Source organism: Oryzias melastigma, linkage group LG22, assembly GCF_002922805.2.
Source record: "Oryzias melastigma strain HK-1 linkage group LG22, ASM292280v2, whole genome shotgun sequence".
Taxonomy (NCBI): Eukaryota; Metazoa; Chordata; class Actinopteri; order Beloniformes; family Adrianichthyidae; genus Oryzias; species Oryzias melastigma.
In genome coordinates, this window is record NC_050533.1 from 5,883,399 (window position 1) to 5,897,490 (window position 14,092).

At 37.8% G+C, this 14,092-nt stretch overlaps 1 protein-coding gene across 1 annotated transcript in view; it reads right to left on the reverse strand.

Annotated features, from left to right (window-relative positions):
• LOC112151658 (traf2 and NCK-interacting protein kinase) overlaps positions 1–14,092 on the reverse strand; it is a gene marked incomplete in the record, with an annotated part of 98,737 nt that overhangs the window by 61,280 nt on the left and 23,365 nt on the right. The window contains 1 exon segment of the mRNA XM_024280712.2: positions 13,386–13,451. Within this exon segment, the coding sequence (XP_024136480.1) occupies positions 13,386–13,451 (66 nt within the window).

Below are 14,092 nucleotides of genomic sequence, written 5' to 3' on the forward strand. Positions count from 1 at the left end.
TTGCCCTTGGGGGATTATTAAAGTTATCTATTATTTCATCTGCTCCTGATTTACAACCATTTGAACAAAGAAATACTTAAGGATACAAATACGCAAGTTTGACCTTAATTTTCTTTATTTATTATCAGAAAAATGCCACAAGAAAGTGTTAAAAACAGCAAAAACACAAGTTTCATCAGAGTGGGTCTTTAAGTGACGCATCTTTTTTGTTTTTTTTTAATAAGTGATGCATCATTTTGGATATTTAGATTGTTAGATAGACAACTTTCCATTTTCTCTATAAAATTTGTATATTTTAATCTGATGAGTTCCTATTGTAGGAACCAGGAATCCATGGTTTGATTGTGCAGACAAATGGAAAATCCATGTTCCGGAAAACCTTGAAAAGATTCAAAATAGAGGCAGTTTAAAAAATATTCTGACGTGTATTCTTCAACAAATCAATCAAATCAGAAGAGGAAAAAAGTTTTTTTGTACAAAATGTAATATAAAAGAGGTTTTGATCTGTAAATATTAAAATATTTGTACCAGGAAGTGTTTTTTTGGATATCAAAGTACATTTGGTGCACCTTCCTTTCAGAAAACACTAAAGTGGTGATGATGCTCGACGTCCCATAATGCACTGAGCACGGCCCCGTGCTCCTCAGACCCATTACTGGAGTCACTTTCCAAAACAGGCGTCCCGCCTGAGGGGGGTTTTGTGTTAGTTCCTGTCCCATCCTCTCAGCAGAACCATCCTGGCCCTGGTTCTGCTGCAGGTCTTTATTTTCCTTTCCACTCTCATTGCATGCTTGATTGGACTCAAACAAATTAATGAATCTGTTTTAGTATCTATGGCTTATAAAGGCCGATATCTTAAAGTACCATTTGTTTTGAGTTGGTTGCAAAATTTTTTTTCATAAGATTGTTTCTCTTATTCTAGGGTTTTACTTTGCACTATACATTTCAATGTTCTGGTTTTAATGATGCATGTATTATGTAGGTTTTTATGGTGTATATATTTTTGATGAGGTTATAATGATCAAAGTTTTTTTTTTTTTTGTGTGTGTGTGTATTAATGCATGTATTTTTTTAATGCTGACCCCAGGAAGAGCAGTCTTACTTTTGGTTAAGACTAATGGGGATCTTTAAATAAATTCAAATTTAAATGATAGTACTTACAATAAAATTATTAACTAAAAGATCTAAGTGTTTTAACAGCTATAATTTCTTTTTTATTTTTATTTTTAAAAATTAGATCTCAGATTTCAATAAATACAACAAAACAAAAACTGAACATACATAATATCATATTAAAAGACTAATATTAGTTTCATATCATAAATCAAAAACTAAAATGAGGAGCTAATTAAGAAACTATGTGATGTTTGGTTATCTGTTCCATTTTTAATCTATTTTAAATCTAGAGCAAATTTCTTCGAATTTCCATCACTAGGATTGAAAAAACTGAGTGTGTGAAAAACTTTATTCTCACAGTTAAATTATGGATTTCCAAACTGGCCTTAAACCACCTGCTGGCGTCTATCTGGTATATCTGAACTCATGCTGACACCAACCTAAACCTCCCGTTTAGTCTTGAATGGAAAAGACGAACTCCTTCTTGAACCAATCCCTCATTTTCAGCCAAAGATTTGGCCCCATGACCACGTATCTCTCATATCAAATACGAAGCGAAAAGTGCCGACGGGGCGGTAAAGAAGTACGTCTGCTGAAGGGAAGACGGGAGAGTTAGAACGTGAAAGGGGAAGATGATGGTGCGAGTTAGGAAGTAAAGCGGCACGTTCAGCACATTGGCGTCATGCTCCAACAGCTGCGGAGGTTAAACAGACAGCTGAACTGATTTAAAGCAAAGACTGAAGAAGACCAAAGAGGAAGAGGCGGCGGGATAAAAGAGTGATTCAGAGCTGCTATTGGTTATTGATTTAACTAGTGATGGGAAGTCATTTACAGCGAGAGGAGGATTTGTGGCACGCGCTACCACATAAAGACAGGTGGATTTATCTTGGAAAAATATTGCTGAAAGAAAGAAAAACAAAGAGAGAATGACAGATTGTTATTGACATGAAGCACGGCTAATTGACTCCAGTCTAGGTGGCAGGAGTGCATTGTGGGTAAGTGGGACGTGTGGCCTTGGGGAAGCCGGAGCGTGGATGTGGGCCAATGAGCACACTGCCAGGTGTAAATGTGTGTTGGCATGTTCGCATCCCAGGAGCACGTCTTCTGTTCCCACGGTAACAAACATCCAGCCCGCATCACCCACCAATGTGTGTGTCTGTGCGTGCAGGCGGCGCAAATGAAGCAATAAACATGAGCGGCAAACAGCTGCAACAATCCCCCAGCATATGGCAACACAAATCACACCTAATATTATTATTAGAGAAACAGATAAACACAAACCAAAGCGGAGAATTCCAGAATAAACAGCTGAACGAGCATCAACAACATCTCAGAAATGTATCCACTGAAATCTGGTCAATCTCAGATCTTCCAGCCTGTTTAGAACACTTTAGTTGGGAAATGTTTCTGTGGAAATTGTCTCAAATATTCCAAAACAAGTTACAAACTGCAAAAGGAATGCAGACACTTGATACTTCTGGAGCGTTTTCACATACAGTATTCCTGCTAAAATAATGCTACTGTATCTTTTAACACCAAAGATGCAACTTTGAGCATTCATTTCCAGTCATTAAAAAAAAAAATCACTTAAGTTTTTGTTTTCAAGTAGATGCAAAATTAAGTGATCCGTACATTTTTTATTTTTTATTATTGCTAATTTAAAGGTTTTGTTTTTAGAAATCATCAGCAAATGTTGACAATTTGCTGTTTTCTAAATAAACCTTTTGACTTGACTTAAACGGCTGCTGTTCAAGCGTTCCACACCTGTAACAACTGGTTCCCAGATCATTATACTGCCACTCCCATGTTTGCCTGCTATGATTCATTTTTTATGAGCAATTCCATTCTCACATCAGTTCTCTAACAATGTTTTTGAAAATCTGATGAGCAATTAAGATGCACTAATTATTTTTATTGTTATGATCTATACAAATGTCGTTAAACTACAGAAAAACGTCATTCTGTAATGTCATATTAGTAGGTCAACACGTCTTCATAAAGCTAACATTTCATGAAATGTTGAAGAATTTCAACATTAATCCTTACTCCTGGGTAATTATATCCGGCCCTCACAATCATTTTATTTTATTGTTATTAATGTTCTAATGTTATGTTGCTCTCATTCCTAACTAGTATAATTTTGACAAAATATATTTTTATGGAGAGTAAATTATACTTTTTATTATTTATGTTAAAAAGTTACAGTTTTAAAATTTCTTATTAACTTATTGGACTATTTTGGCATTTCCTAAGATTTTTTTAGGCAATTTTGGAGTTTAGCTAATATACATGCTAGCTGTTTTGGCTAATGTAGGCTTTTCTTTTTTAGTTTTTTAGGCTGTTTTGGAGTTAGGCTCATGTTTACATACAAGTTATTTTAGCAAATTTATACTTTTTTCCGTTTTTTAGGATATTTTCAAGTTTAGCTATGTTTTCAGCTACATGCTAGTTTTTTGTTGTTGTTTTTTAAGTTAATTTAGCTAATATTTTAGTTGGCTATCAGCTTCACTTTCAATTTCAGCATCTTCAGTGGCCAAATTCAGTTTACAGCATTCACACTAACATTATCACAGGTAATGCTATATATCTATCTCATCATTATGTTAAATGTTATGATTTTAAAGTTTTAAAAATGTAGTTTTAGAGTGTTCAATAAAAGTTTATTTTTGGATTTTGTCCCCATGTGCGATTGAGTTTGATACGCCCACTCTACTTCTAGCAGCTAAGAAGCACAATGAAACTTATTGTTTTATATCAGATTAACACATAAAAAAATCATGGTGACATCAGTGTAGCAGAAAAACACAATAAATGTGTTATGTGGTACACCTTAGATAATTTTATGCTTTAAGGAAAAATTTGCTCGGGTTAAATAGATCTTTAAATATATTATTTGGGGAAAACGTGCAATAACTTAATATAAAAAAATAAAGCATAACATGTATTTTTATCCTTATTTTAAGTGTATTTTATTTTAACGTATCATTTCATACTTATATTTTTATTATTTATTAATAATCCAATAAAAATAATTCATTTTGATATCATTACTGTGTTTAATAACAACAGTCGGTGCCATTTTTGTTTTAACGTTTGAGTCCACATGGACTTTGCAGCATTAATTCATGACAATGAAACTGCATTTTCGTGACACTGTAGTTCCATAAATGTAAACCACACAGTTGCCCTTTGTCAAGAGTCACTGTTGGGTTGTGTGAGCATGCAGCACTAAAGCCCACGAGGCCCGGGTCTCCAACTGCCACTTCTGTGTGTGAGAGTGCACCTTTCAAAGCCGCAAAGTGCTGTGCACACTCTTCAAATATTCACCAGCCTGAGGAGGAGGCTCGGCGGACGTGCTCTGTCGTCAGGGAGAGAAGGAGGGTGGACACCTGCTGTCTGCTTTTTTCGACTGCATGAATACAGCAAAGTCAAGGTTAGCGAGTATCTGAGGCGCGCAGGAAATGGCTTGTTGCACCCCGAGCTGAGGAGACACCGATGGAACGATGCACTCAATGTGTCATCTGTCACGATTGTGGGTTTTTATGACAGAGATATGGATAGGAGCGCTGCAAACTTGTCCTTGAATCCATCAAGGAGGAGGAAAAAAAAGGTGATCTTCAGTGAGGATGACACGGAACTGTGATTAATCAATTTACGGATCAATAAGTCTAGCTGTCAGTCAGTTTTCTGAACATGACTGGGCAGTAAAGGATTTGCTCCATCCTCTAAACATGGCAGCTTGTGGGAACAGGAGAGCCTCCTGACCAATAATCCCCATCAAACATTCAGAAGCCTCCGAAGGAAAGATGGAAGGAGGACACGGTGGAGCAACAAAGGCGTGATAAAATAAAAAATGGGAGGAAGAAATACCGGCGAGGGAGTAGAGGAGAAGCAAATGATGGGAGAGAGAGCTGAAAGGAGGAAACAGTTTGGCAGACGAAGGAAGAGAGAGAGAAGAAGAGAAAGATTGTGTTTAATTATTCAGCATTACCCGTGTTCGCTATTTATGGCCCTTTTAAAGAAAGCTAGCTGGAGCTATATATATGGTTTTGTAGCCACCGGCTGCTGTCTTGAGTGAAGCTCACTGCAAAGTTTCAAAAACAAAATCAAGAAAAAGAGGTAAATATCAATATGAGAACAGTTTATTTATTTATTTATTTTAAATAGTTTGGCTGGGGGTGTGAGTTAAAGGCAAAAAATACATTTCTACAACCACTAGAGGGCACTGTAAGTATGTATCTATATGCTACAGACAGCAACGCAGAAGAAGAAGCTTTGCTCAGTCTAACGCCAGGTTCACACTGGACGCGGAAGCGGAGCGGAATGCGCACAATGTCCGCTCCGCTTTGTGGTTCACACCAGACGTGCATTTTTCCGCGACGGTCGACAGGCATTGTGTGCGTGGGTAAATTAATCAAATAAAAATATTAACCCATGTTTCTGTTAAGAAGAGTTGCTCTCTGCCTCTCTTTTTATTTACTCCGCCCCGCGCCAGAGTCTGCCCACTATATTGATCTGTGTGTGCCTGCATGTCGTGATTGTATGTTTATTTCCATCTCTAGTCTTTTTACATACAAAAACATGATCACATTTGTTTTATTGTGAAAAATTGGTTATATTATGAAAATAAACCGGATTTTCTCATGTATTTTGATGTAACTTCCTGCCAGAATTGACGCGGAACGCTCGCGGCTCGCGCACAGAATAGAACAGACAGCGAAACAATCCGCTGCCCCGCACGGGCCCTCCGCGGAGGACCGCGCCGCTCCGCGCCTGGTGTGAACGACATCGTAGGTTAACAAGGGCGCCGAATGGAAGCGGACTGCTAAAAAAACAACGAAGACAACAATCAAATTAAATCTGGTGTGTTTTTTTTTTTTCTTCACACTAAAACATTTTTACACACAAGTTTAGATTTTTGTCAGGCAAGTTCCCACATTATATTCCTCAAGTACAATTTTTTTTTTCACGTTCCCTTTCTTCTTGCAACTTCACATTCTGTTTTACATGTGTGTGATTCTGCGTCTTACTCAACGACCGCTTCAGATGAAAAGTCTTCTAAATGCGCAAAAATGTGCATTTTGGACTTTGGCATTCAAATTTCTTGCACTTACACATCGCTACAAAAGTTTTTAAATGGATATTTGGGCTGTACGTGAGAAAAACAGTTTCCTTGTTGAGCTTTGACCAATCAGGGATTAGGACTTGGTAATGACGTGCGGGTAGCATCCTTTTCAAAACACAGGAGTGCTAACCGGTTGAAGAAAAGAGCATTAAGGCAAGATTAATAATTGCAGTTTGTGTCCGGACGAAATTAAATTAGTCTTTTGTATATCGTAATAGAACTGTGAGAGAAAAAGCCTGGCGCAAGATTTACTTCTTCCAACTGTAAGTTCATGCGAACAGTCTGAACACCACGTACTAAGAAAGCGTTTAAGAATGCCCCTTTAGCGCAATCTTGAACGCACTACATTTTCCCTGTGTGTATATAGCTTTATACTCAAGTGCAATGTATTTATGATTTTTTTTTATTCTTTATATTGTTGACGCTGTTATGCTCCAGACCAACTTACTGTCTAAAAATCACAGTAAGCAAGGCAGGAAAAAGGAGATGAAAACAGGGTGAGATGAGATCCATAAACGATTGAACATAATCAAGCAAATCTGTCACAGAGTGTTTTATGATTCTGATGACTGAATGTGGTTTTAGTTGTATTGGAAGAGATGAAGAGGGAAAAAAGCACTCAGAAGCAGATCGGTATCATAACTATAAAGGGGGAGCGGGATAGTTGATAAACCTGTTATCTCCCACTCACAGACACACAGAGCGGAGCTGCACAGCACATTACTGGACTTCTATCAGCACCGAGCTCCGTGCTGACCGGTCCTTCCACATAAACAGACCCAATAAAAATCCTAAGCTTCATCAAACATGCAATGAGTGAAAATCAATGCAGGTGGATCAGGAAGAGTAATGTGCCAGCATTGTGGGTCTGCTTTTTTAATGTAACTTTTGAAAATATATTTAGATATAGTGCGTTATTTAATATATATATAGATAATACAGGAGTATATATGTATGTAACTTTGGAAAATATATTCAGATATAGTGCGTTATTTAATATATATATATATATAGTACAGGAGTGTATATGTATGTAACTTTGAAAAATATATTCAGATATAGTGCGTTATTTAACATATATATAGTACAGGAGAATATATGTATGTAACCTTGGAAAATATATTCAGATATAGTGCGTTATTATATATATATATATATATATATATATTATATATATATATAAATAAATATATATATAGTCCAGGAGTATATATGTATGTAACTTTGGAAAATATATGAATATAAAGTACGTTATTTTTTTATTTATACATATATATTATATTATAATAATATATATGTTTTATTATTGTTTAATTCATTCATCTTCTTAGACGCTATGTCCCTTTAGGGGACGCGGGGTGCCAGAGCCTAACCCGGCTACTAATGGGCGAAGGCGGGGTACACACTGGACTGGTTGCCAGTCTGTCGCAGGGCCTCAATCACACACCCATTCACTCTCATTTTCACACCTGGGGACAATTTAGAGTAATCAGCAAAGTTATATATATATTTGCATGCAAATATATATATATATATATATATATATATATATATATATATATATATATATATATAATTCTGTTACAGGAGTATATATGTATGCCAGCATTGTAAGTTTGTTTTTTTTATGTAACTTTGGAAAATATATATATATATATATATATATGCGGTCAAGGCTGGAATTATTTTTGAAGTATTAACGAGCATCCCATCTGCAGATGGGAATGAGGTGGAACATGTAATTACCACAGTCACAGCCCTAAAAATAATTGATTACAGCAACAACCGAAACAGAAGGCAGTTGGAACAGATGCTAACTTGTTGACATTTCGACATCACATTGCTGTTTTGGAAGAGAAACGGAAACTTTGTTGTGTAAAGTAAAATATATTGTGTATTATTTAACCCCTGCAAAGAGATGCTTTGAAAAATGGAACCCTAAATTATGGTCTGAATTTAGTTGTTCAGACTTGTAGCATATGCTAATACTTGCCATATATTCAGATACACGGAAAACACACCACATGCTTCATGTGTGACACAATTTTAAAGCTAAAATAAATAAACTTGTTTATTTGAATGAAGATATTTCTAAAACTGACTCACCAAAATTAAAATCTTAAACAATAGTTGAACCAGTTTAGTGACAGCAGAAAGTATAATCCTATTTCAGATGTTTGTGCTATGAGTGTTTGGGATGTGGGAGGGGCAAGTAACAAATTATAGCACCCGTTGCTTGTAGAGAACAGAAAAAACCTCAGAACAAAATATTGCTTTGAAGTTGGTTGGGTTTCTTAAAAAAATGTGAAACTTGCTTAAAAAATTCGAAAGACTTGAAAACTGTACGACGGACGTCAAGGATGACAGTAAAGATGAATACAAATCTTAAGTGAGATTGATGTGGCTTAAATGAGGCAAAAAAAATTGCAATTCTTGTTGTTGTTATTTTTGCACTGCTAATGCTAGCTTGAGGCTATAAGCTTGCACGTGACCGTGTAAACAGAGCTGTCAGCGACGGGGGCGGGGCAGGTTACTCTGCGTCTACTGCGTCCACAACCCAAAATTGTGTTTTTAATGAGCTTCTGCCGCTGTGCTTAAAATGTCTTTCACAAAACGACAAAAAAGTTTTGATGTTAGCTAACAACTTCAAAATTGTAATTTAAAGACTTTAACTGCTCTTTAATAAGAACAAAAACATTTTTCATCACCAAATTTTTGCGCAACATTCTTTAACATTTAACATTTTTAGCTGCAAACAAAGTCTTAAAATATAATGAAGGTCAGTAAGTTCGATTTTAGTTTTGGTTTTTGTTTACGGCTGAAATATTCAATTGAGTTTAGTTTAGGTGACCCTTTAAAAAAAACACATTTTTAATCATTTTCCACCTGTGGGTCGTTCATAAATGTTCAATCCATCACAGTCATCAAACACTTAAAGGACGACATTTTGTGTGTTTCTGAAACCAAAAAAATTAAATCTGAGCTAAAATATAGCCCCTTCTACTGTTCATTCCACATTTTGCAGCTATGTGAAATTGTTCTCTGTTCTAACAAAGGAGAAAGTTCTATTTGACTAAAACCCAGTGGCGGGCCGTCAGGGCCTGCAAGGCCTTCTCTGCTGGCCTAAAAATATCTGAATCACAGACTGATATTAATTATTATTTATTTCCGTGAATACGTATTCTATAATTCCAAATGCTCTGTCTTCGTCCTTTCATTGCTGTCTCCCTGGCTGCGCTGCTTCCAGACGTGTATTTTCCTATTTAAGCATTAACCAATCACATTGCAGCACCATTTGTTGCTAGGGTCAAAGAAATCTGCCCGGAGGCCTTCACAATCAGTTCTGCGGGCCCTGTAGCATACAATAATTGTCGACCAAACTGTTGCTTCAACCAATCAGATCTGGAGGAGACCACGTGCTAGGCCAGCTAGAAGGCCCACGGAAACGTCAGGATTTTCACGAGCTTTGATTGGACAGCTCGCAGCTCGCTCTGGTTCTGCTGACGGACACAGGTGCCGAGGAGCGGCGTGTCAGGTTTGAAGATGTTACCAGTGGAAAGCGTCTGATCGTCTGATTTTTGGTGGAAAATGAATGTCTGGGTAAAGTTGTGGCACAGTTTTGTCTGGCACGGGTAAAGGAGTTCCGTGACTCCATTGAGCGGGAGTGAAGCTGAAATCTACGAGGCTCCTGAACGCACCGCGGGCGCGTGCAGCGCAAAATCCTCGCGCAAATATTATTTTCCAGACACAGACCTTGATCGATCACAAAAACTGATGTTTGTCTCCCTCCTGGACCACGAGAGGCTTCAGGAATACCAGAACATTTCCCGCATGCAGCTTTTTCCAGCTTATCACAGCCACGGAACATTTTCCATCTGCGAAACGCATGGATTCTGCACGACAGAGTGATTGAAATCTTGAGGAAAGAAAGGATGGATTTTGTGTTTAAATAATCTGGATTTTTGGTGAGTAAAATTTTGCTATCTCCCTACATAATATTGAAATTTTATCAGGTTATTTTTTTATGCTTTTGGTGTGTGTGTGGCAGTTGTACCTGCAGTAGAAGTTTTATTGCCATAAAATAGTTATTGAGGGTTGGGTTGATTCGGATGGAGCACTACTGAAGGCCTAGGTGTGAAATGCACGGCCCGCCACTGCTAAAACCAGTGGGCTGTGTGATGATATATCATCGCCGATCCTTTTCAGTCAGAGACGCTGGATAGGAGAGTTGAACCGCATGAACAGTTTTAAATTGATGTTCATTTTGCTTGTGGCTTCTTATTTATGTGTGTACATCAATTTTTATTGTTTCTTTTAAGCATGAAGCTGTTTTTCTTCAACACTAGGGGGCATTTTTAAAAGACTGTTGTGATGGGTTTTTTTTTTTAGTAACTGAAAAAAAAGAGATTTTTGTTGAAGATAAAAATGTATTTTGACCGGCTCAACAAACTCCTTATCTTTAACTCAAGAATCAGATAACCGAGTTACACATATGGCTGCTCATGTTCAGACCAGAAAAAAGAAAATATGATGCAAAATGTTTTTTTATGTATGTGCATATGTATATTTAAGTGTACATTTATGTATGTGCCAAAAAAGTACTTGAAGTATTTGCCAAATTCTGCAAGTTGTCCCACTTAGAAACATGAAAGAGATCTGAAATGTTGATTAAAGATACAATTCAACTCTAAGAATGATAAATCAGCTTGTTTGATTTTTAAATAATTTAATTTCAAAGTGGTGCGAAAAGTAAGTATTTGTTCAATAATAAAAGTTAGTCTCAATACTTTGTAGTATTACACTGGTTGTCGATGACAGGTCAAACTTTTCTGGTCTTCATCAGGTTTGCACACATAGCTGCTATTTTGGTCCATTCTTCCATGCAGATCTTATCAAGAGCTGTGATGTTTTGGGACTGTTGCTAAGCGACAGACTTTAACTCCATCCACAGGTTCTCTATTGGAATGAGGTCCAGTTACTGGCTCCAGAGCCTTTAATGTTTTTGCATAGCCACTTGTTTGATTGGGATCATTGTCATGCTAGAAGATCCAGTCAGAAACCTCCTCCCACTGAAAGAAGGAGGTTTTTGACCAAAATCTCACCATTCGTGGCCCCGTATGGTGTTCTTGGAATCCAATGAATTCTTCCTCCCCTAAACATGACGAGTTAAAGACTCATCTGACCACATGACCCTCTCCTAATCCTCCTCTGGATCATCCAGATGGGCGCTGAAGAACTTCAGACGGGTCTGGACAAGTACTGGTTTAAGTAAAGGGAACCTTTGAACCAGATTTGAATCCATGACAACATAAGGCGTTACCGCAGTAACTTTTGTTACACTGGTCCTATCTCTCTTCAGGTCATCGACCGTATAGTTATACCTCACCAGCTGAGATCTTACATGGAGCTCCAGGTTGGAGGGAGTTATTTTGTACTTATTTCACGTTCTAAATACTGTCTCAACAATTCTCACTAAGATGCTGGTTTATTGGTTCATCCCAGTCCAGTTCAGGTGATCAATCTTGTCCCTGGTGTCCTTTGACAGCTCTTTGGTCTTGGAAATGATGAAGCGGTTGCAGTCTGACTGTTTAAGGGTGTGGAAAACTGTCGTTTATACAGATAACCAGTTCAAACTGGTGACTTTAAAAAAAAAAAATGAGTGGAGAATAGAAGAGCTTCGTAACCCTTGAGCTTTCCTAGGCATGTTTACATAAAAAGTGGGGTCATCTGGACCCCACAAGACACCGCGTTGAACTTTTTTTTTCAAGGATTTTTTATCCTCACTGGTGTCTGTGACAGACATAAAATCCTGTCCATCTTTGTCATGGGAGGGATCACACATCAATACATGGGTCGGGTCATCTGGACCCCAGAAGATAGCACAAGGGTTGAAGAAATGAAATTACAGGTCTACAAGGGACAGAGTTCTTGCTTGTTTGTAGGGACTAAATACTTATTTTCTGCACCATAATACAAATAAATTCCTTAAAAACAAGCTATTTGATTTCCTGTATTCTGTCTTAAAATTCTGTCTCTCACAGTTGAAGTTTTTCAATCATGAACATTACAGACCAAAGTCCTATTTCTAAGTGGGGAAACCTGCAGAATTCGTGACTTGCAATTTCTTTTTTTAACCCACGGAATATATATATATATATATGTATATGTATATGTATATGTATATGAGATCCAAGGGACAAGTGCCAGTGCTGCAGGCATTCTCCGGCTTGGTAATGTATAAGATCGGCTGAACGTCGGCCGGTGAATGAGGCATGACTTTCACCAAGACACTGGGGAGCAGAGTCAGCAATAAATAGATACTCGTAGCTGTCTTGTGCGCTGCTTTTCCTCCTTTCTTCTACTTGCAGGAAAACAGCGTGCACATGTGAGGATGTCAGATTGTTTCTAGTAGCATGAAGAAGCATCTCTGACCCCTGTCTGACCTTACAGTTTTCCATTCAGCTGTAAGAATCGCCATCTCCACCTGTCCTTGACTCTGGTCCATTAAACACACCATCTTTGTATTAATGGCATCCCAGTCGTTGAGTAAACAGTGATAACTGCAGCAAGAAGTAATGGAGGAGGCTGGTGCCACCTTCTGCAGAGTATCAGGGTGAAGCAGCAGCTTTGAGAAAAGGAAACTATAAGAGCAAGCACCCAGAGAGGAAAGAGGAAACAGAAAAACAAAGTGGGACATGTTGCTGTTGTTGATAGAACTACTCAAACCGCAGTGATGTAACAACTTTTCACAAGCTCTTCCTGTGGCCCAAAGACACGTTTCCCCTTAAAACACCTCATCTGGAAGAGAAAATCTAAAACACTATTGTGAATATAGAAAAGAAATGGTAAAGTACAGAAAAATGGGCTCTAGTATTTCCCTGAAAGATGTGCCCCGGATCCTACTATTCCCTTCAACATACGCTCCGTTTCTCTTAAGCTCCTGGGCTGCTTTTATCTCCCGTGTTCTTTCCTGTTCCTGAACTCTGTTTCCTTCACACACAATTCAGTCCTTTATTTCAGATCCACTACTTTGAGAAAAGAGCCCAGAGCTGTTAGTGTAGGAAAGGATTTCATCAGAAAGTCAGAGAGAAGTGTGTATGTGTATCTGTGTAAGGGTAAATGTGTGTTTACAGCAGGATTTTACCTTGTACACCTGCCCATACGTGCCATTTCCCACCAACTCAACCACCTCAAAGATGCCAGCGGGATCCTGCAAAAGGAAAGGAAAAAATAGAACATTGAAGGCTTATGCAACATTTGAAGACATAAGAAAAATGCAAGTATCAGATGTTCAAAAATATATTTTTAACTTGGTTTTTCAAACAGAATACAAGCAACAATTGAAAAGAATTGTAATGTTAGCAGTAGATTTTAGAGGCATTAAGTGGAGAAAGTTGATAAATATCTATTTATTCATCTTCTAAGCTTGCTTGATCCCTGTCAGGGTCACTGTGTAGCTGGAGCCTGTCTCAGCAACTGTTGAGAAAGGGAAAGGTTCACCCTAAACAAGTCAGCGGTCCGTTGCATTATTTCAATTATTCCATTGTTGCATTATCCATCCATCATTGATTGCTGCTTTATCCTGTGCTAGTCACGGGGTTGCTGGAGCCTATCCCAGCTACAGAAAGCAGTGAAATTAAAAGCAGGAAACAACCCAGACGGTCCACTGTAAGACCACAAACACTCACACCTACACTAGAAAAACAAGCCCCTTAGAAAAAAATCGTTACCTCATTGGCCCAAAAAAAAAAAATCTTCCAATGGGCTGAAAAAAAACGGTCTTAAAGGGAATTAAAGGCATTTCTGGGGTTCTATTCTCTATTCACATTTACCTCTCCTCTCCTCTTTATT